This window comes from Notothenia rossii (genome assembly GCF_949606895.1).
Source record: "Notothenia rossii genome assembly, chromosome: 6".
NCBI classification, from domain to species: domain Eukaryota; kingdom Metazoa; phylum Chordata; class Actinopteri; order Perciformes; family Nototheniidae; genus Notothenia; species Notothenia rossii.
The window spans coordinates 72,662,996-72,684,630 of NC_136909.1; the positions used below are offsets into that span (position 1 = coordinate 72,662,996).

Genomic DNA, 21,635 nt, shown 5'->3' on the forward strand with positions numbered 1-21,635 from the left:
GGTGAGTGAGTGAAACTGAGACCGTGTGTACCCAGCTGTAGGATTGGTTATGGGACGGAGGTGAGCTACACTTGGTAGCATACATAGTAAGTAAAGATGTAGAGGATGTGGCAAAAGTTGACATCCGTAGGTTGTGAGGGAGTTACTTTTAGTTACACTGTAGCAGGTCTGACTAGCTTCCATCAGCAGATTGAGCTATTTAAAAACAGGAAGACATTTTTTTTCTTCTGCGGTGAGTTTTTAAGTGACATGCAGGGGGTTAATGATTACTGGTTAAACACGGAACAACATATTTATTTTACATTTCTGTCACAGAACGATACACTGATTTCCAAGAAAAAACATCAAGACTTCCTGCTTGGCTAAGCTAAGACAAACAAGATGTTCATCTACAGCTGTTTTTTCATTTAGTTAGTTTTAGGTGCTTGTTCAAATAATGTTGTAAGGTGATCCTTTTATGGGCATTCACTTAAATGGAGGCACTGACTTCAAACTGCTAATCACAAAAACAGCTTGATTAAAATACATTATTGTTGTGTTTTTAGCTAAAAATAAATGTAACCAAAATGACAAAGTTGCAGGAAATGTTATCATGAATTTAAGTAATATAACACCACGCTAAACTATCTAAATTAAAGAAGCTTTGAAGTGCTCCTGATATCTCTTTTCCCTCTGTGGCCAGTAACACGGCAATAAAGTCCTGGCGCCAAGCACCCCAGTTGCTAAGTAACGCTGTTAAACAAGAGGAACCTTTACTTTCTGTGTTTGGTGTAGGAGTGCGAGGGAAAGGGTGATAAACATAGACTGTGCATTCCTGATCTCTACTCTTGACATCAGAACAACATAGGCAAGGACTACCAGGTATTATTAATATAACTAACAAATGCTAACAAATCAGAGTTTAAATGTGTTTAATGTTTTGTTGCTGTGTTTTAACATTGTGATTTTTGTTGTCAGGGTGAGGGGCTTTGAGCTGAATGTCCGGTTTGCAGAAGCTAAAGCGGTTGGCGTGTTTTTAAAACTGAAGACAACTTGAATCACATTGATTAAAGAAAAAAAGAAGATAAAATATGGTGAGTACATATCTTAATTTATGTTGAAAAGGAACATTTCTTTTTTTGAAAAGAACAGTGACATAACAACTGAAAATAAAATTAGGTTGCAAACAGTAAATGTGTTTTAAAGAGTATGTAGCTCCTTTAATTGCATCCAATAATCCCTCTCCTCGTCCAATATCTCCTGACCAAATTATTTTGTAAAACTACACTAAATCAATCACTGTATTTGGCCCAGTATGTGTTATCTAATTGCAAGCAATAATTTCATGCAATAGTTTTCTATAGGAGGTTATAATGGGAACAAGCACCAGTGGATAACCCCTCTCATCCTGAGGATGATGAATGAGGCGAGAGAGGGCCTTGGGGTGTAACACAGACACAAACAGACACACACCTTGCTCTTTGAGACAGGGAGGGGAGAAGAACGGGGCCTCATCACACTCTCCAACTATCATTTATCAAAGCCCTGATTTCACTCTTTGTGCACGTGTATATACTATAGTGTATATACAGTACAGCATGTCTATCAAAACACTTGCATGTGAATGCCCCCCCAACACACACACACACACACACACACACACACACACACACACACACACACACACACACACACACACACACACACACACACACACACACACACACACACACACACACACACACACACACACACACACACACACACACACACACACACACACACACACACACACACACACACCTTCTTTGCCTCAAAAGAGCAGCTCAATCAGTTGAATGGTGAGGAAACATCAGTCCTCATTTGTTTTTGCTGTATTACCCAGTGTCGCCTCTCCTCTATTGTTCCCCTGCATTAGCCTTAATTAGAGAGTCGTGCTCTTAAATACCCCCATGGGCAACACAGGCTGAGCACACACACTAGTGTAGACATAACACTGCACACTCACACACACTCGCACACATACGCACACTCGCACACATACAGCGCCACACGCACTCACTCACAGCTCAAGCTCTCATACCTCAGAGAGCATGCTTTCCCTACTGCCCCAGGCCATACATAAGCCCTTGTATCTGAATAAATCACATCAGCCTTACACACACATACGTACGCGTAAACATACACACATCGCATTTATTTGCTATAGTACTGTTGTAGATTAGATGACTTATTGGAAATCCGCGTCTTGGGGGGCAAGATTGAGGCTGAGCTTGAATTCTAAATTGTAATCCTATGTCTGTTGCAGTACCATGCCCAAAAAGAAGGGAGCCAAAGGGACAAAGCTGACCCTCAAAATTGCCAAAAAGGCAATACGGATGACCCCGGATGGACGGCACAGACTTACCCTAAGCAACATGGGTATAACCATCTTCCCAAAGTGTCTCTTTAAACTGACCAACTTGGACGAATTGGACCTCAGCCGCAACTCGATACAGAAACTACCAGATAACATTGGGAATTGCTCATCTCTAAGATTTCTGGATCTGCACAGCAACAAGCTGGAGGCTTTGCCCAAGTCCATCGGCAACCTGGCGGGACTGACACACCTCAACCTCTCGAACAACCGCCTGATCTCTGCAGGTCTCCCCTCCTCTTTGGGATGTCTCACCAGCCTGAAAATACTCAACCTGGGGATGAACCAGCTGGACACCCTCCCTCCCAGCATGGAGGCTCTAGATAGTCTGCAAGAGATAGGTCTGTTTGATAATCTTTTCATTCATCTACCAGAGTTTGTGAGAGGGCTACGCAACCTCACAAAGCTGAACATGAAACGCACTCCACTATCGTATGTTCAGGGGGATGGTGAGGAGATGCAGAAGGAAAACTCAGAACCAGAGGAACATGTGTATCTAGTTCATGAGAGCAGCCTGTGTAGGACATGCTTTAAGAGATGTAAAGACCAGGAAGAAGGGCTTATGAGAGGAGGAGGGGGTGATGCATATGAGGAAAAAAGGATAAGGACTTATAAAGGACTGCTTGTGCCAAACTCAGTGGCTACAGTCCATCAGGATGTGTGGAGGATAAGAAAAGTGGAACACATGCAAATCAAATGACAAAACAGCGTCATTGAACTTCCTCTTAAATGAAATGATCTCACATTCAGGCAGCTTTAAAAACGTGAATAGTTGTGCATATTATCTGCATAGTTGTGCATACTATACTACTATTTTTTGATGTATTAACTTCATTCCTGAAATAAAAAGAGCGACATGTTACTGACCTGAATTATTGCTATATGAAAACTGTGGACACTTACTTGGCATTAGCAATGACCTCAGCAACCCCTCTGCCTTTTAATGCGGACGCTACTGTGCACAACCTGCAGGGAGACAGAGAGCAGCGATTGAGCATCAGTCTTCAAAATGCTGAACAAAAGCATTTGTTAGCCTCCAGTCTATATGAATGTGGTACCTTTTATACGCAGAGACATGGTCTTTATTCAGGAACACCAAAAAGGCAGACAGTCCATTTTTCATGAAGACCTCGATAGCATTGTCCTGAAAGTAACAAAGAGACACAGTGACATTTATATCTAAACGTAATACAAAAAGTATGGACATTTGCCAAGAAGCATTGTTACAACATATAAATAATCTACCACACACATATTTCCTTACTTTTTATGTTAAGTAGATATTTAGTATCTATAAGATCCTTTTCAAACCTGCACTTAACATGAACCTTATCAGACTCTCTGAAAGGTAACAACTTCAATTAAAATCACAAGAAATCTGAATTTCAACTAAAACCTGTCTAGAAACCATCTGAATATGAGATGCATGTCAATGTAAAGCTTCTGTATGAGAAATTAGGATATCCTCTACCTCTAAAAGGAAACGCATGAAGCGAGCATCCTTGATGTCCTCATAGAGCCAGCATCTGCAGCGGGCTGGAGGCTGCTCTTTACTCAGCATGGTGGAAATATAGGAATCCCTCACACTGGCAAGGAAAGAAAGGGACACAAAGAAAATGAGACGACCAATTGAGTGTTAGTGAGTAACTAGTGTTCCTTTTGTTAGCTCTTTTTAATGTAGTCTCAAATGTACTTATACGTTTTATAACTTAATTATTTATTCAAGTTTAAGTTGACTGAATGTCTGAGGATATTAATTAATTACCGTACTATTATATTATATATATATTATTAATAACTTATTTCAGAAAAAGAAAACCATAATATTTTAATCTAGTTTAAGACAATTTAACTGTATATATTTTTGTATTTTTAGTCACCAAATTATAATTCAGTACATTTAGTCAAGGCAAAAGCAATAATTTATTTTGAGAGACAGAGACACAGAGAGAGACTTTTGAGAAGTTACTTTTTTAAATCACTTTTTGGCCTTTTTTTCTTAAATGATTTTGAATATTGATATCATCATAGTTTTGGATAAATTATGAGGTTGACATCTGATCAAATCTTAGCCATGGAAAAAAGGTTGATGATACTCCTGTGTTGATTATTTCATAAGGAAATAAACAATAATTGAGGCAAGTAAAAAGCAAATGTATGATCAGGTAATGATTAGGTACTGTACACAGCTGTACCTGCTGGGGTGGTGTTTCCTGCAGCAGACATCTCCAGCAGGACTGAGCGTGAATCCCTCACACAAGAGCAGGCTCTCATTCCCGAACAGCAGCACCCCTTCCGTCACTCTGAGGCCGCTCACCGTCACTACACACATCTTAGCCTTTACCTACAGAGAGACAGGGAGGAGACACAGGGAGATGCATTAAGCCCTGTGTGAGAGGCACAATACACATCAGCACACTTCTCTCCCGGGACATGACATGGCAGCAACGCAGGCACTCCAGGCTTTACTTGATTGATCATTTTAATCACATATTCTAATCATTATTAAAAAGACACAGTTGAACACTTCATTATCAGAGCTGATTGATGGGGAGCAGTGTGACTGTGCGTTTCATCCAGCGCCAAAGTGGACCCACATGCTGCTTTCAGCGCTGGTTGTAGCTAATGCTAACTGCATTGTGATAATGTGCGGCTAATTCTATTGTCTCCCCTCATTTCACAGTGAGTGTGTGCACCTGGCTGTCTCCCTGTGTCGGCCCCTCTGCAGGCCCTCTGGGACATAGCGCCCAAAAACCATATGGGGCCCCAACACACCCGCAGGCCCCTCACAATTTATACTAATCAAATCAGACCGCCTACATCCAGACACAAAGTCACACACTGGTGTGGACGAGGCCCTGCCTCGTCATTATTAGGAGAATTAATCACTGCCAAACACACAATAGGAAACCTGCTAAGTGATCAGAACCTCTTGTCTTAATGCACACATCGAGTCATGCTATGATGGATAATATCACTTGACACACAAGGCGTTTAAGAAGAGACAAGGCGAGCAAGTCCCTCTAAATGGCAAAGACATTATACATTGAGCTATATCATGGTCAAATTGTAAAGCAGTATTCATTCAGTGAATACACACTGGCATCAGTCCCTAAGATTTTAGAAAAAGACAGTTTAATTTATTGTTATCAAAGATTAAATACATAACAATAAACTTGTTTCCTTATCGTTTTACTGTGCACTGGACAGCGTTATCAGTCTGTTGGTGATTTAGCTGATGATGGGAAGAAGGAGAAAAAAGGAGGACTTTTATAGACTGCGAGCCTAATGTCAGACCATTGATTTCTCCCCACACACATTACTGTCATAATCACACTATTGGCGCTGGCAAGCTAATTATGAGTGGGTCTCCCTTTGTGTGTTACAAAGTGTGTGTGTGAGTGTGAGTGTGTGTGTGTGTGTGTGTGTGTGTGTGTGTGTGTGTGTGTGTGTGTGTGTGTGTGTGTGTGTGTGTGTGTGTGTGTGTGTGTGTGTGTGTGTGTGTGTGTGTGTGTGTGTGTGTGTGTGTGTGTGTGTGTGTGTGTGTGTGTGGTGTGTGTGTGTGCGCGTGCGTGTGCGTGTGTGTGTATTTTTCAGAGCTAATGACTGTGTTCATTTGACAGGAAGCTCAGCAGGACTCACACACTGAACCACTGCAAGACAACAGGACACACTTGCACACATCACACACTTACTAAGCGGATGCAAGACAGCCTGCATCACCTCCTACTGTTTTTATTAATACTTCTGTCAGAAACATTAAAAGCCGCGGCTGGTTGCCGGAGTGATGAGAGTCCCTGTCAACATGTGCTGTGGTTTCTAACTCAGTGGAAGAATGAGAAGAGCTGGGCTGAGCCGCCACATTAAAACGTTACACTAATGAGGAAAGATGAAATTGTGATAGCAGCGCTGGGCTATTGGAATCCCTTAGTCTACATCAGATAATTATGATTATGAATATTAGCAGGGTGAAAAGGAGGCATGCTGTATTTAACCCAGCGTACCAACACACCCTCCTGTGTTACAGTACCTCCTCTCCGGGCTGCACGTTCTGCAGGATGATGCGTATGTCATGGCAGTCTTGCATGTGGGAGCAGGACTCAGGGGTGAGGGGGTCGGCGGTTCTTTCAGTAACAGCAGTGGTCTCATTGAGAGCGGGGAAGAAGGTCAGATGATCACAATCCTGTCCACCCTCCTCTTCATCCTCTTTAACCTCGGCTCCAACTTCACACAGGATCTTAGGCTCTGTCGAAAAGGAAACAAATGTATCCACTGAGCTCACATTCAACACAACCTTTTATGGTTGAAAAATAAATAAAATGTAAACCAGGGATTATGTATTTACCTGTGTCACCTTCTGATCTCTTATTGTCCTCCTCAGACATGCCGGTCCTTAAACCCATATACAGCGTTCCTAGCACCTGTTTTAATAGTATATAGCAAAGTTAAAGGTTTAACACTAATAATAATAAATAGGGATGCACCAACCAATCGTCCAAGTATTTGCCTTGTTTAACTCTACTAGGACAACAGTAGATTGACTGCTGCTGCTGTCTATAAATCTGCCTGAAAAACATAGGTGAAGGATAGCCTGGTCGATGTTACTAATCCTACATTTACATTTAATAACATATAAATTATGTAAAACATAAGAATTCATTGTTCATTTAAAAAAGAAAAAAAATGTTTTTGTTTTATACATTTTGTATGAATACGTTTGTCCTCATTTGAACAATTAAGATGCATTTTACCTGGAACAAAACGGGGAATATATAATAACAAAAACATTGGTATTGTTATTTTCAACATGGGTACCGTCCCTCAGTGGATCCCTAATAAGGACCATCACACACTATCCTGCTGCACACTGAAAGGCCATACCCGTTTGGATTGTCTCCGAGCCTTTCTGCGGATGCGTGATCTGGTCCTGTTGGGTCCTTCAGCAGCATCCTGCACCCAGTCCTGGCTCAGCAGCACCCCTGGGCCGGGGCCGAACACAGCCCTCTCCCTCATCAGCTCGGCCTCCACAAGCAGCCACTTGGAGCTCACTCGCTCGTACTCACTGGCTCTTAACTGGGACACGGAAACAGGCCCGGATAGAGGGAGTAGATAACACAGAGATGAATGAGTACAGATCCAATTTGGGCTATTTTATTACAGTTATTTTTGTTTATTCATGAACACAGTTCTGTCCGACCTGTAAGTGGTTTGTCCTCATATTCTCAAACATGCTGTGGCCTCTCTGTCGATGAGACTCCATGTAGGACAGAAACTCCTACAAAAAAAGGAGAGTAACCTGATGGGTGCAAATGAAAAGAGCAGGCGGCACAATCGCTCTTCCTCTAACTCATATTGTAAACACACATCAGGTTCACAGAGAATATTGTGTATATTCATAATGGTATTGTTGTTTCCTCATGCAATTACAATGCATTCATACAATTACATCTGTTCTAAATTGCATTCAGTGGGCAAAATAAGCTAGTGGCTACAGTCTTACAATAACCCTGTCTGGAAATGTAATCATTTGTTGGTGTGATCTAATTAACATAAACATTAATATCACTGAGCCACGCCACAGTCAAGGGCAAGGCTAGTGTGTGTGCGCGAGTCGATTAAAAGAGAAAAGGAAATAAAAAATAGAAAAACCCCAAAACCGAGCCGTGTTGACACTGCAGGATGCTGATGTTCAGCAGACACACTGGGATCATATTCTGACTGTTAACTGCTTCATTAAACCCATCATCACAGCAGTGCTCGCTGCGAGACTAGTGAAACAACATGTGTCCATCCTCACAGCTGACCCAGGAAAGCCATTTCATTGACTGAATGAACATGCAGTAACTTTTTATATCTCGTCTTATTTACAGATGCTAATTCTGTGTTTTCGGAACAACCCCATTAATGCAATAATTGATTTCAAGTACAATAAAAAATCTACTTCTGTAATACAAGAGATTCAAAAATTCAATGTAATTTCAGACCAAATCCATGCGTAAAAGTTGATAACTAACTTTGACAAGCTCTCTGGAGAATGAAAACTGTTTCCTCAAATGACTGACTGCCTATCCAAATGAGATGTTGTGCAGAGAAGAAAATAAAGGAGTAATTTGAGCGGAGATTATAGAAATATTACAGACAAAAAAAGAGAGTAGTAATGAAGTTTGCAACTAGAGCCGTACTACGGCAGATAAACAGCAAGTCGGCGTCATCGCCTCCTAATTTCATTCCTTCATTTGGACAAACATAAGTAATATATAGCATTAATTACCCTATTTAGCAGATAGGAGCCTCATTGGCTTTTTAAATGCTGCATTAAATACATAACTCATCTCTTCCCTCTGCAATTAACATCAAAACATCACACTCATTTCCATTTTAATGACTTCCCAACAATACGCCACCTTTGATGATAAGGCAACATAATGTCAACTTCATTCTGGGCTGGCAGTGAATGTGTAATGAACTTAACGTGATCATTAGTGCTGTTAATTATCTTTCTAATATGAGGACACAGATATGATTATGGAAACTGCATTCGCTGATGAAATAAATCTCTAGAAGAATTGCACTGAAGCTTGACTGAGGACAGAGTCTGCCTATCAGTCTCAGGATTCTCATTCATTACCTACAGTAGGCTTTAAAGCTCTTGTTTTTGTTTAATAAAAGTAAATATCTGAGACTTGGAAACCATGCTCTGTAGGAATACATCACTGTGGATCCAGTGACTCAGAAGAGAGTCCCATTAAGCTCATGACTCGCCAACTAAAGGTCATACGTTGATGATCCCGAAATTAATTAATGACTCTCTTGTTCCTCCATGAAGATGAATGGAAAATTAACAGACTGGCTGACCACTAGTGAGGATTTAAACATCCTTTTTGGAACACTCGCTGCATGCTGCAACCTATGAAGAGCAAAGCGGTGCAAGACACAGCAGAGAGGGAGAAGGCAAACATCCCTCCCTCTTCTTCCCCTGCCTCTCAGACGGAAAAAACGATTCATCACCCTCTCTGATAGCCTGTCAAAGACTGATATGATAAAGAATAACATCAAATGAATAATGTTTTCATCAGATTGCTACCACTATAATTGCCAACCCGATTTCTGTCGGCAAGAGAAGCGCACAAACAAGAACACACACGCTTTGTGGGGGTGAGACAGACACACAGACGCGGTAATTTCATGCCTGTGTGCCTGAGTAATATGTCCCCGCTCCCTGCTCCAGATGGCTCAACGTCTTAAGCGTTGTGGGGGAACTAATGATGTGGGCCACGTGTTTCGGGGGGAAAAACAACAATAAACGCGTCTTTAACCTTCAGCAGCAAACAGTGTGTTGTAGTGAGTGTTCCCATGGATAGGCCTAACAGATATCAATTACTAAGCCCACTCAGGGGCAATCAGCTGTGATAATCCAAATCCATTTAAAGAAATAATCAAACACCCCCACAGGGCTGGACGGCCCACAGCACAAACACAGCAGTGACTTTGGGATGAGTGTTTGGGCACGGCGCTCTGGGACACTAGGGCACCTGGGGAAAGGTAACAACCCGACATTCCTCAAAGGGGACAACAGGCACCAAAATACAAATCTCTATATCCCGCCCCCGGAACTGGAACATTAAGTGAAAGTGAGTGTGTGTTTACCTCAACTGTTGCTGACTCTTTGTCAAGTCTGCCCAAAGCTGAGCGAACAGCGCTGCTGATCACATCAAACCTCTTCTGAGAGCTGCTGGCCACCTTCATTTTCTGAGACTCTGAGGAGGCAAACACAACGTTTTTTTAGGGGATAACGTTTACATCAAGGCATCTTCCCCTTTTGCAGTTAGAGTCAGAGCTAACCTGTGTATAGCAGCCAAGCTTTTTGTGACATCTCCTCCCACAGAGGGCTGATGTCCGTCATGCGGACGGGCCCTGTCCCTGCAGCCCGGCTCGCAGAGATCTCTATCTTTGAAGTTTCTTCAAGCGTGTGCTGCCTCTCCACCATCACCTTTGACCAGCAGGCCTCTGCTAGGGAGACTAGCTCTGCGTCATCTGGAACACACACACACACACACACACACACACACACACACACACACACACACACACACACACACACACACACACACACACACACACACACACACACACACACACACACACACACACACACACACACACACACACACACACACACACACACACACACACACACACACACACACACACACACACACACACACACACACACACACACACACACACACACACACACACACACACACACACTAACTCTCGGGTGAGCCAGCAAACCTCCATAGACTTTTCAGGCTAAAGTGATGCGTGTAAATAAATCCACACATACTGGCCTTCATACCTGTGGTAATGTCTGCTCCGTTGCCGAGGCATGCCGGATGTCCGGTTCTACGAGCACAGAATGATCCCTTTTTGCCAGCTGCTTTTTGTGCCACACATCCAAAACCTTCAGGGTAGCTAAAAAAATGTAATTGATGAAATTACCAGTGAATCCTGGTTTCAACTACATGCTGTGTGTATCTGAATATGGATATGGCTATTACCTGCCCGATCGTATCAGTAACAAACAATGAAGAAGGCATGTGATGAAGTTCACATTGGCATTGTAAGTTGCCATGACAACATCCCAGCGTTCCATGAATGTCTTTAAGGCCATGGTGACCCCTTCCTTTTCGTCTTGGGAATGTCGCGGTTGAGACAAGAGATAAAGCAGCACTTTATTGGTGCACGAGTAGAGGGCTGACACGGCCTTCTCTTTCTGAGTGGAGCCTTTCTCCAGAGCCTAGAAGCACACAGCAGTGTATCTATTATCAGTCTGTATAAAGCTACAAGGAAACACTAGTGACCTGTGGGCTGATTTTCACAATCCAGTGCTACTATTGGAAAGGAATGATGAGGTGTGTGTTTATCTGTTTGTCTCACCCCCACAATCTGATCAGCGAAGAAGTTGATCAAACTCTGCGAGTCTACCAAAAAGGCTCCGCTGTAAAGTTTCTGCTGCAGAGTCTGACAGAAGAGCACCACATTCTCCATCATCAAGCCCATCTGACCTTCAGGCGTCTCACTCTTGCAGTCTGAGAGAAATGATCAAATCAGCACATTCAGACAAAAAAATGTTCTTTGCACATGGTCTGGCCAGTTTGGGCTATGAGTAAAGGATGTGTTGTCATTTTACCGTGTGAGTTCAGATGAGTGTTGTTTTCCTCCTCATGGCCGATCATGTGAATAATGTCCATGATCAACTCCAGCAGCTCAGTCTGGAAACTCTGCCTCTGCTCCAGCGATGCATCATCAGGGGAGAACTGACACATGCGGTTTAGTTCAAATAACACTGATAACTATTTTTTTGTGACTGCTGATACTTCCATGATGCTTAACTGACATCTTGTCTAATGTTGTCTGAAATGTAGATGTTGGTTTAAGTGTATGCACATTAGGCTTGTCTGGATGAAAACATCTCAACATGATCTGTTCTGTAGGCATGCAGATGTACTCTCCCTCCTAGTGGTGAATCATATTACCTACAGCACCTTGGCTCTGACTTTTTTAGTAACTGAGCCAAGAGTGGCATCTTCTGGAGAAACTAGAGTTTGCAGTATCGTACCTAATAAGTTGCATTATGCAAATAATGTTTATGTGTTGCATTTATGTTGATATTTACCAAGACACTGTAGTAAATGATTGGTTATTGTGTTTGTTCGCATTCACCTCCAGTAGCAGAAAGAGAGGATGTGCTGTGTTGTTGGCACACACATTAAGAAGACTGTCCATTAGCAGAATACGGAGGAAGTCGCACACCGGCTTCCTGTTTGGATGACTCCTGAATGTGTCCTCACATTCACTGTCAACGCAGGGTTCTACCTCGCACTGAAAGAAGGGATCAAAAGGGTGAGCAAAACCAGACATTTGAGAACAGCTCCGGTTTCATAAACCCAGCGTAACAGACAAACCTCTGGAACGTCCACAGGGTACACAACTCCAGCGAGGGTATGGAGAAACTCAGGTGAAGCCCACAGTGGGTCTCTGGGCCGGATGTTATGGAGAAGACAAAGGAACTGCATCACACTGGCTGGGAGCTGCGTCTCCCATGATGCATCAGTACCTGACATGTGCTTTGTTGTAGTAACAGGCTGTTCGAAAATACAAATAAATGACGGGTTTAATGCTTTATAAATATGTGGTGAATAATACTGTAGATGTAAGATAATTACATTCTCACCTTAGTGATGATGACTTTGACTAATTCCAGCAATATTGTAGCAGCTTCAACACAGAGCTGCTGAGCAGGACTGTCTGCTTGGCTGTCAATCAATGACTGTAGCATATCATCCAAAGGCACCTTAGGATGACACATAATAGGAGCATTAGGAAAGGGATCATGAACAATTCGGCTTAGAAGATGAGGAGTACCCACTTTTCCATCAGCAGTGTGAATGGCCTTCCTCTCCAGCATCAGAGCAGCCAGGGCTTCAATCACTCGAGGCAGGTGGGAGTGTCTGCTGAGCAGCCCCTGAAGAACATCAAAGCCTGGACACGTGGTGCTGAGGCACTCATAGGACCAAGAATGAGCTCGAAGGTTGTCTGGTGACAATGGAAGAAATCATTGATAGATGTTGGTTTTGGATAAAAGTAAGCCATGCAACAAATATTCCTTATAGATCAACAACATCTTAAATGAATGATTTAGCATGTTTAACACATCTAAACTTGAATTAGGTTACTAATAATATTATTTCAATATACATATTTGAGTCTTGTCGTTTGTGTATGCAACATTTTGTTAACTGATCCTTTAATTGGTATATTTCAGTGAGCTGCATGTACTTTGAATTAAATATCTCTGAATAAAAATGTATTTGGTCAGTACACACCATTTAAAACCCCTTTGTCTAGTTTAACCTTTATAAACATCAGAATTGTGTATCAAGATAATTGAATATCATCACTAAACGGTTCCAGTAAAAGTGGTCGAATTACAACATTGATTTATTTCCCTGCTTCACTGTGAGAACGTATTCAACTGTGTATGTACCTAAGACAGCAAAGGGTTCCTCCATGCCCTCTATGAGTGTTGCTGGGAGCACCCCCTCTCTGAAGCTGCTCTGCTGGCTGGGACTTGACAGAAAGTGTGTGAGCAGGACGAGACTTATTTTTAAAGTGGTATGGTGAAGGTGGGGCTGAAGGAAGAGCAGGAACCAATCACTGCCCAGGGTATCGAATAAGGCCTTCTGCTGACTACAGGGGAATAAAATCATGACGACACTAATCAGTTAATGTTTCTGACATGACATTCTGGCGCATAAAATACTGGGAATCAGTTAAGAAGTAACAGATGCCACTCACTCTCCGATTAGAAGGCTGTCTGAGTTGAGGATTTCACAAAGTGAGAGTAAGAGCTGGTTGCGGATCCAGATGAGGCTGGCTGGAAGACAACATTAAAACAGATTAAAACTATTCTGGGTCAGTTCAAGTAACAACTTGTGAAATCTATGATTATTTTGTATCTAACATTTTATTTAAGAGAGACATGACATATGTCAGGTACTGCATAAGGTGTGGTTGTGTGTACCTGGCATATCCTGTGGTAGATCAAGGTCAGATAGCTCATTGCTTCCTTCATCCATGTTACTTAGAGGAGGGAGTGTGTAGACCAGGAAGAGCCCAAGTCTGGCCAAATAAAAGGACATATTTTAAATGCAGATCTATTTTGAAAAACCTAATTGATGTGGTATCTATATTTGAAATCATGTGTACTTTGTTGTGGCTGGTTCATCCCCAGACTGTACCTTCTTATGTCAAGAGGAGTGAAGTGAGCTTTGAGGAGGGTTGTGACGACACACAAAATGATCTTAACCTTCTGAACGGTCACAGCGGGATTGGAAAGTTTGAACAGCAGCTTTGGCATTAGACCCATACTGTGCATGGCCGCTGCATTGTTGCTGTCGCTGCTGACAGAGAGGGAAACAGAGAGCACTCATATCAATCACAACCTGTTCCCACAGACAGAAAACATAATTCAGTAAACCATGCCCGCGTTCAGCCATGCTCTTCTCTTCAGCGACGGATTCTGTTGAACTCTCCCTTGACTGTTTCGGTAGAACATTTCCGTGATATTGAAAGGTTACGGTAGATGTTGACAGAACAGCTGATATAGTATGTTGTCAGACCTGAACAGGAGCCTCTTGTTTGTGTAATCTACCTTGTTGGCCATGTGACTCAGAATTAGATGAAAGCGACAACATGTCTGGTCACATTGGCTGTGGAAATTACCTCGACGATTTCAGGATTTCAGCAAAGTGGTTGAGAACTGAAAGGTCCAGATTATCTGAAGTGTTCTGCCACACCTGAAAACATAGTATAATGAGAGAAAACATAATTGTACAATTAGCTTAGAAATGGACTTTAAAACGCTTTAAATATATACTGATTGGGCATCAAAACATCATCCATTCACTACTTCCATATCATTTCTATGGTATAATGTAGAGGCTTACTTCCAGGTCACACAGCAGAGCCTGGAAAGCAGGTGTGTTTGCTAGGCAACCCGAACCAGAGATCAGCTCCACCGACCTGGAGAGATACAGAACCAACTGAAAGGTTCTGTGGCTGACCAGACTGCGCTTCATCTTCAGCAGGAAAGCTAGCAGCTACAAAGACAAAAAAGTAAACATAAAAGACAGATCAGTCTGAGTAAGCTAGCAGATTTGGATACCCAACATGCGATTGTACAAGTTCTGACAGACCTCGTATCCATTGATGCGGTTCATTTCCTGCTGCATTGCAGAGTTGGTCTCCAGCACAGACAGAAGAACTTTGACAGCTGCATACAGAGAGCTATCATCTGGCGCCATTGCAACCAGACTGAGAACAACTGCAGGCCCGCCGACGTACAGCAAACCATTGGATGCACTGCTGGGGGTGAACGTACGGACACCTGGAGGGAAGAGGACCATGAGCATAATGTATGTGCAGCAAGAATCATTGCAAATACATTTTAGAATGACGATTTATTTACCATAATGTCCAACCAGGGCTGCTCCTATGGTGCGGGCCGTACCACTCAGATGCTGGCTGATATTTTGAGATAGGAACACCGGGGTGCACTGATCCCGAGAAGTTATGCCCATCTGTAATTACACACCATGGTTGCTTCTCTGTTTCAACGGCAAAACAAAAAGAACAGTTTTAATATGAACTCTTTTCACCTCTTTAGCAATCAGTCTGCAGTCCACCTCGTTGTAATCCTCTCTGATCTGCACCACAGTTGTCAGCTTAGAAATTGCTGGGTTGATGCCGAATGAGATCCTCTCCTCAGGAACCAGCCGGAGAGACTCAGCATCTGGATCAGAGCCTGGAAACAAATAGAGAGGTGAGACAAGCATGAATGAGTAGAAATTCTTAATGAAAGGCAAATATATAGTGTAACCATAATCAGCACTATAAAGTGAGAGAAACTAGTGTTAAATTGTATAAAAAGCGTTTGATTGGTGTAGTAATAACACTTTTTTGTCAACATTATCCTTACATAATGCATGTAAAGTTAGGCCACAACAAATCATCTAGTCTGCAGAGAAAATCATTCATGCATGCATGCTATGAGCACCATGACAACTTGATGTACTGCATGCCAAGACATTTATGAAACAAAAAAGAGAACCAAAGTGTTGAACCCTGAAAACTACATTAGCATCTAGAAACTAACTTGTCTTAGTCAAATGTATCTATAAACCACATTTACCTTAGTTGACTTGCAGGCATTACAGGCCTCAACAAAAAATAAGCAACAATGCACACAGCTCCAATCAAGGCACAAACCAAACACATTGGCAGAAGTACCTGTCAGAAATAAGGAGGATTGAAACACTAATAAGTAAAGATGCTGATTTACTGTTAGTAAACACGTCATACTGTAGATATCCTGAATCATTCTTGCACAAGATCTTATGGGCTCACCTGTGCTGCGCAGAGCCAGGAAGTTCCCCTGGTAGGCGGTGCCTTGAGTGTACATGGCACCCACAGCCTCAGGGCTCAGAGCTTCTTCAAACAGGTAGCAGGGACCCACTCGCCACACCAGGGCAGCGTGCTCCTTCCAGAGCGCCGGCGTCCCTATCAGTCCGAACACATCAATCACAGCTGCGGGGTCCATGGAGACGTACTGGCCAGGGAACGGCTGAATATACCTCATCTGAGAAAATAATGCATATTAAATATTTGGCACTGAATACTTACAATCAGTTAAATCATCAGATATGATCAATCATCATCCTTTCTCTCCTCTTGCCCTACCTTTCCTGTCCCTACTGCCTTGCCGTTGAAGTATGCTGTAGCCACACAGCTCTTCTTCACGTCTTTGGCCATGACAACAGCCAGGTGGTGCCACTGACCCGGGACAAGCAGGCTGGAGCAGCGGAACCTCAGTGAAGTAGGCAGAGAAGTGGGAGTGCAAACTTCTGGCTCCATCATATCTGTAAATCAAACATGACATTTGGTCGATTTCTGCAGTCTAAACGCATGATGTAACTATCGTGCAGAAGGATTAACCGATGCTTGGAGTTGGTTGAAGGGTGGAAAAATAACTAGAAAGCTCAACAAATTATCCAACTATCTGCAAACTATTTTGTTCATCAAAGAATGTTTTTCAAAGTTCAAATATTGACGATACTTTTATGGCTCTCTTACCCAGGTATGTAAATGCTTCCTCCTCAGTAGAGATGACCAGACAGCCATCAAAGGCTGAGAAGGAGATGGACAGACAGATGTACTGTTGTTCAGTCCGGGACATGTGGCGGACCACCGTCAGTAGACGGATCGGGTGGGAATCGCAGGCTGAACTAAAGCGGTTGATCTGGAACCAGCAGGAAAATGAGAGACCAGCTGTAGGGGGAAAACCCCGGCAGTCTAAAATATGAGAAAGCAATGATTAGGAATTTTAATCAGAGTAATTTATGAATAATAAGTATAAGTATTAAACATTTAGATTCATTATTTACCTTTTCCAATTCCTCCTGTTGGGATTGAATCCGAAGTCACTCCTTTCACTGTGGACAGAGAGGGCAGGAAAAGGCAGCTGCAAAGCCCAGACACAGGGTAAGAAATTAGTAAAAACGTAAATTAGTAAAAACGAAACACTTTCTAACATATTTTTAACATTACAGAGCAATTAACTCACAAGCCAAAAACATGCATTATATGATTTCTTTGAAAATGAAAGGATTAATACTAAAGCAGTTCCTTTGAGTGTATTTATTACTTCAGGACTCCAAAGGTACCCATTAACCAAGGACTCACCCATATCCACTCTCACTCATGTCAAACTCTACAAAGGCGGGTGAGGTGGAGACCCGGTGGGGCCTGAAGGTGCGCGGTGACGTCATGGACACCAGACTGATGATCTGGTGGACGGGGATTGGAGATCTAATCGCTGAAGACTGTAACAAGCTGAAGGTCCGCTTTAGTGTCTTTACTGGAGATCTCGATGAGGCATCTCCCTCTGTGGTGTGACCTTTAGACAACATAACAAACATTCAGTGTGTTACCTGCTTCATGTCTGTGCTTTAGACCCCATATGTAACATCAAAATGATTTAATCATACAACAGAAGGATTAAGCCACCATATGTTATTTAAAATAAACAAGTATTTACCATTTGAAACGGGAGCTTTTGCAAGTGGCAGTTGCATGGCCGTTTTGTCTGCCAAACACATGAGTGGGTTCCCTAAACACAGGAACTTTCTGAGGAGAAAAAAGTAGGAAACACACATATGATATGGAATATTGTAGCACAAATACTCCAAATAGTTATTAGACAAACCTAATCATTTAAAAATCTCCTTCTCTTCAGTGCATTAAGTGAGAACTTCAGAGTCTGTGTATGTTTTACCTGAAGTCTACATGAGTGATGGCCTGGGAAGAGAGCTTCTCCAAGATGCGAGTAATGGGTAGATGCAACGGGTGGTTGGGAGCCATCAACATCCTCCGACAGTGAGACAGGAGTGTGGAGACCAGCCCCCCCTCGCACACTATCTGACGGTTCGGCTCAGATTTAACCATGGCCTGGATGTGGTTTGCCAGTGAGAGCTGTACCTCCATTGAGAGCTGAGGAAAAGGGAAATAATGTTGGCTTATTCCTGGGCCCTATTGTGTATTTAATGATATGCAACATTAGAGACTAACATATACAATCTGGACAGGTACCTGGGGGTCCTCCAGTGCAAACACTGATGGAAGGAGAGTCATAATAACTCGGATTGCTCCTGGATGAAGAATAATATGATCACAGGTGAACCTACTGTAAGCCAAGCAAAAAGAAAAGACACATATGGGTTGATACTTCTGATATTAAATCTCACAAAAATGTTGATATGAATGTAGAGGAAATTCATCTTATAGGAAATGGCTTCCAAGGACTTAAACAAAAAAAAAAGAAATATCCAACTGTACCGCGACTCTGTGCTGACTGTGGTAATACTGGGTGCTGTGTTCCTGGATATTCCCTGTGTGTCATCCACAGACTGCAGGCCTGATCCCAAGTGGACAGGAGGGGACCCTGAATACACTCCTTCACACCCTTCATCTGGCTCTAGTTCCAAGTGTAACTCCAGAGGAGAGTAAGTTCCTGTTGCAAACTGGTCAAGATAGGACAGCAGACTCAAACATGTCCGCAGAGTGACAGGAAGATTAGGCTGCTGTATTGTGGAGGCAGATGAGGGAGCCACAGTGGCCTTTGCTAACCCAACAAACTGGTGAAAGCTCTTTCCAGAGGACTGTTCGTCCTCTGCCGTCTTGAGGAAAGAGCCCTCCTCTCCATCAAACGTCTCTTTCTCAGGGCCTTCTGTGTGGAAACAGCCTAGCTGGAGTAAAGCCTCTGACAGCCTTTCATAAAAGCCACCAGTCTCAAAATGGTGTGCGTTTACTGTGTGCAGATGCACTGCAAGGGCCAGAATGTGGAGAGTGAGGAGAAGGAGGTCCAGCAGCGGTTTGTGTCCCAGAGATTTCCACACTGCTCCCTGGGGAGGATCGGACAGAGCTCCTTCCATGTCAATCACCAGAGACAGCAGTCCAGTGAAGCCTCCTGCTCTCCTGAAGGCGTCCCAGCTGTTAGGGCTCTCTAACACCTTCAGCACCGACTGAAATACAGAAGTGATGGAAAACACTCAATAAGTTGATCTTGGTGAATTTGAATTATTGGTATGGCTCAGGTGAGTGTCTTGATGAAGCTGTCTGGCTTGCTATTGGGAAAAATAGAACCTGATTGGATTTCTTTATATTGCTAATTTACTGTGGAGGGCCTTATGATTCATATTACTGGAGTTGTTCCTATATTGGTGATGCAATAAACATATTTATTTCTTAATGACATTCAGTGTGAGAAAAAGTTTTTAGAGAGTACTTGTCCATGGACAAGTGAGTTTGGCAATTTACTTGTCCGAATACATTTTTCACTTGTCCAGAATGGACACAAATTGGGGCCACTGGAATCTTCTTCTTCGCCATCGTATTTTACATTTTCCCACGGTTTTTACGACACCGCTAACGTAAGTGAGCGGTAAGATTTTACTGCATCACACATAGGGTTGGGTATCGTTTGGATTTGAACGATTCCGGATCTGCTTTTCGATTCCAGTTATTTTCGGTTCTCGATTCCGGTTCTTTGAGAGGGTAAAAATAAGTCCCATGACAAACTGGGAGAAAATATATATTTATGAAAACATTAAGTCAAATCTGTATTCCTATTTACAAATCACTTCATACTGTTTAATTTATTACGGTTATTGAATACAATTATATAGAAATAATCTCTGCATTGTTTAGTTAGTTCTAAGTGGTGCAGTTTAAGAATGTACAATTGGCCCAGTCTTCTATGATGTTACACTGCAACCTGCCTGTGAGACAGGGTCCAACCACACATGTCCAACACATAGACCTAAGAATAATAATAATACATTATATTTATAACCTATAGGCCTAGCGCTTTTCTAAAACTCAAAGACGCTTACACATGTCCTGCAATACACATGCTGCAGCTGCCCAGCTGCTCACTGTTTGTAAAAGTAAATAAATGGTATTTTCATTTCAATAATGTACTTTCTATACCCTGCTTCATAAACAATACTGACATCCCTGTGCTCCTCCGAGTCTGGGGGTCCGGGGATGTGAGGACAGCGCGAGGACACAGGGAGGCTGCTTCACTTCATAAAGGAAATGGCGTTCAATATTAACAACACAGGAGCTAAAACGCTTAATAACCTTCATTACGTGTTAGAGAAAGAACATAAGAACGTTTGACAAAGATGAGGCTGTTAAACGGGCAGCGGATCCGCTGTGTGTAGAAAGAGAGAGAGAGAGAGAGAGAGAGAGAGAGACGCTGAGCTGCACCATGCAGCGATCAGCTGATACGGAGCATAGAGAGAGAGAGCTGCGGTCCGCGGGGCTCGGCCTTGCTTCCTGTCCTCACAACTCTTATCAATCCCGGGACCGGACAATTGTTATTTCTTGTTCCTACTCGGAACCGAGTTTTGCTTCCCAACCCTGCCACTGTGCTACACTTCCCGCCCCGCCCCGCCCCCGTCTACCTGTACAGAAAGCGGCGAGATGCATTTCCTTCGGAATCGACAAGCAGAACCGAAACTAACATTTCTAAACGAACAATGGCGGACACGTACAATTTGCGAATGAGTTCTGCCTTTTGTAAACTGAATTTATCAATAATTTGTCAATAAATCAGGGCGGAAAACGTCACTTGTCCGCTGGACAAGTCAATTGAAAGATATACTTGTCCGATATTGTAAATAACACGTCCCGGACGGTGGGACGTGTACTTTTTCGCACACTGACATTACAGGTAAAGTGATTGTTTTAGTGGGTTAGTAGGATCTTTAAGCATAATTTAATGATTATCGGGATAATATTGAATTGATATCTTGAATCACAATTATCTTGGGAAAAAATAACGGAAACATGAAATGCTTAATTTAGAGAGAAATTATTTTGATGACAGACAGCTAGAAGTCTCAGCATTTAAACGTGCTTCGCTGGTCAATTAAAAACAATGTCGTGAAAAATAGATGAAACGTATAGATATATCATAAATCATTTCTGGTAACTAGTTTTTAGAGGTGAACGAAATTACATTAGCTTTATTCAATTTAGAGACCTAATCCATCAGGTAGGTAATGTGTGAGGCAGAACGCAGAGGGAAATGAGATTAACTGAAACTGGAGTA

At 42.5% G+C, this 21,635-nt stretch overlaps 2 protein-coding genes across 9 annotated transcripts in view; one reads left to right on the forward strand and one right to left on the reverse strand.

Annotated features, from left to right (window-relative positions):
- The first annotated feature begins 9 nt into the window (after positions 1–9).
- lrrc18a (leucine rich repeat containing 18a) lies at positions 10–3,253 on the forward strand. Of its 3 annotated transcripts, none has more exons than XM_079689586.1 (4): positions 10–86; positions 775–861; positions 958–1,073; positions 2,288–3,253. In XM_079689586.1, the coding sequence occupies exon 4, from the start codon at positions 2,292–2,294 to the stop codon at positions 3,093–3,095; it is 804 nt and encodes a 267-aa protein (XP_079545712.1). In that variant the 5' UTR covers positions 10–86; positions 775–861; positions 958–1,073; positions 2,288–2,291; the 3' UTR covers positions 3,096–3,253. The 3 variants fall into 3 exon arrangements, with proteins under 3 accessions (XP_079545712.1, XP_079545713.1, XP_079545711.1); XM_079689587.1 differs by having other exon boundaries at positions 53–232; XM_079689585.1 differs by lacking the exon at positions 10–86 and having other exon boundaries at positions 430–861.
- Positions 3,179–21,635, reverse strand: part of LOC307044391 (WD repeat- and FYVE domain-containing protein 4-like) — a 29,283-nt gene continuing 10,826 nt past the window's right edge. The window contains exons 15-50 of one of the 6 annotated variants that reach the window (XM_079689568.1): positions 18,980–19,539; positions 18,608–18,698; positions 18,294–18,508; positions 18,057–18,145; positions 17,702–17,915; positions 17,404–17,480; positions 17,093–17,311; positions 16,700–16,878; positions 16,367–16,598; positions 15,619–15,764; positions 15,429–15,540; positions 15,157–15,347; positions 14,908–15,060; positions 14,684–14,757; positions 14,200–14,361; positions 13,983–14,080; positions 13,757–13,835; positions 13,446–13,648; positions 12,828–12,994; positions 12,633–12,752; positions 12,364–12,543; positions 12,122–12,280; positions 11,589–11,715; positions 11,336–11,487; positions 10,957–11,195; positions 10,755–10,870; positions 10,238–10,429; positions 10,043–10,152; positions 7,593–7,670; positions 7,277–7,468; positions 6,741–6,816; positions 6,426–6,640; positions 4,591–4,739; positions 3,867–3,981; positions 3,454–3,539; positions 3,179–3,361 (exon numbers count right to left, since the gene is read on the reverse strand). In XM_079689568.1, the coding sequence (XP_079545694.1) occupies positions 3,295–3,361; positions 3,454–3,539; positions 3,867–3,981; positions 4,591–4,739; positions 6,426–6,640; positions 6,741–6,816; positions 7,277–7,468; positions 7,593–7,670; positions 10,043–10,152; positions 10,238–10,429; positions 10,755–10,870; positions 10,957–11,195; positions 11,336–11,487; positions 11,589–11,715; positions 12,122–12,280; positions 12,364–12,543; positions 12,633–12,752; positions 12,828–12,994; positions 13,446–13,648; positions 13,757–13,835; positions 13,983–14,080; positions 14,200–14,361; positions 14,684–14,757; positions 14,908–15,060; positions 15,157–15,347; positions 15,429–15,540; positions 15,619–15,764; positions 16,367–16,598; positions 16,700–16,878; positions 17,093–17,311; positions 17,404–17,480; positions 17,702–17,915; positions 18,057–18,145; positions 18,294–18,508; positions 18,608–18,698; positions 18,980–19,539 (5,634 nt within the window). In that variant the 3' untranslated portion in view covers positions 3,179–3,294. Of the gene's footprint in view, positions 3,362–3,453; positions 3,540–3,866; positions 3,982–4,590; positions 4,740–6,425; positions 6,641–6,740; positions 6,817–7,276; positions 7,469–7,592; positions 7,671–10,042; positions 10,153–10,237; positions 10,430–10,754; positions 10,871–10,956; positions 11,196–11,335; positions 11,488–11,588; positions 11,716–12,121; positions 12,281–12,363; positions 12,544–12,632; positions 12,753–12,827; positions 12,995–13,445; positions 13,649–13,756; positions 13,836–13,982; positions 14,081–14,199; positions 14,362–14,683; positions 14,758–14,907; positions 15,061–15,156; positions 15,348–15,428; positions 15,541–15,618; positions 15,765–16,366; positions 16,599–16,699; positions 16,879–17,092; positions 17,312–17,403; positions 17,481–17,701; positions 17,916–18,056; positions 18,146–18,293; positions 18,509–18,607; positions 18,702–18,853; positions 19,540–21,635 lie in introns of all 6 variants that reach the window. The other 5 variants (XM_079689567.1, XM_079689566.1, XM_079689564.1 and 2 more) reach the window with 5 other exon arrangements.

What these genes read in the sequence shown, in the direction of transcription:
- lrrc18a (XM_079689586.1), top strand. Translation starts at nt 2,292, where the DNA reads ATGCCCAAAAAGAAGGGAGCCAAAGGGACAAAGCTGACCCTCAAAATT.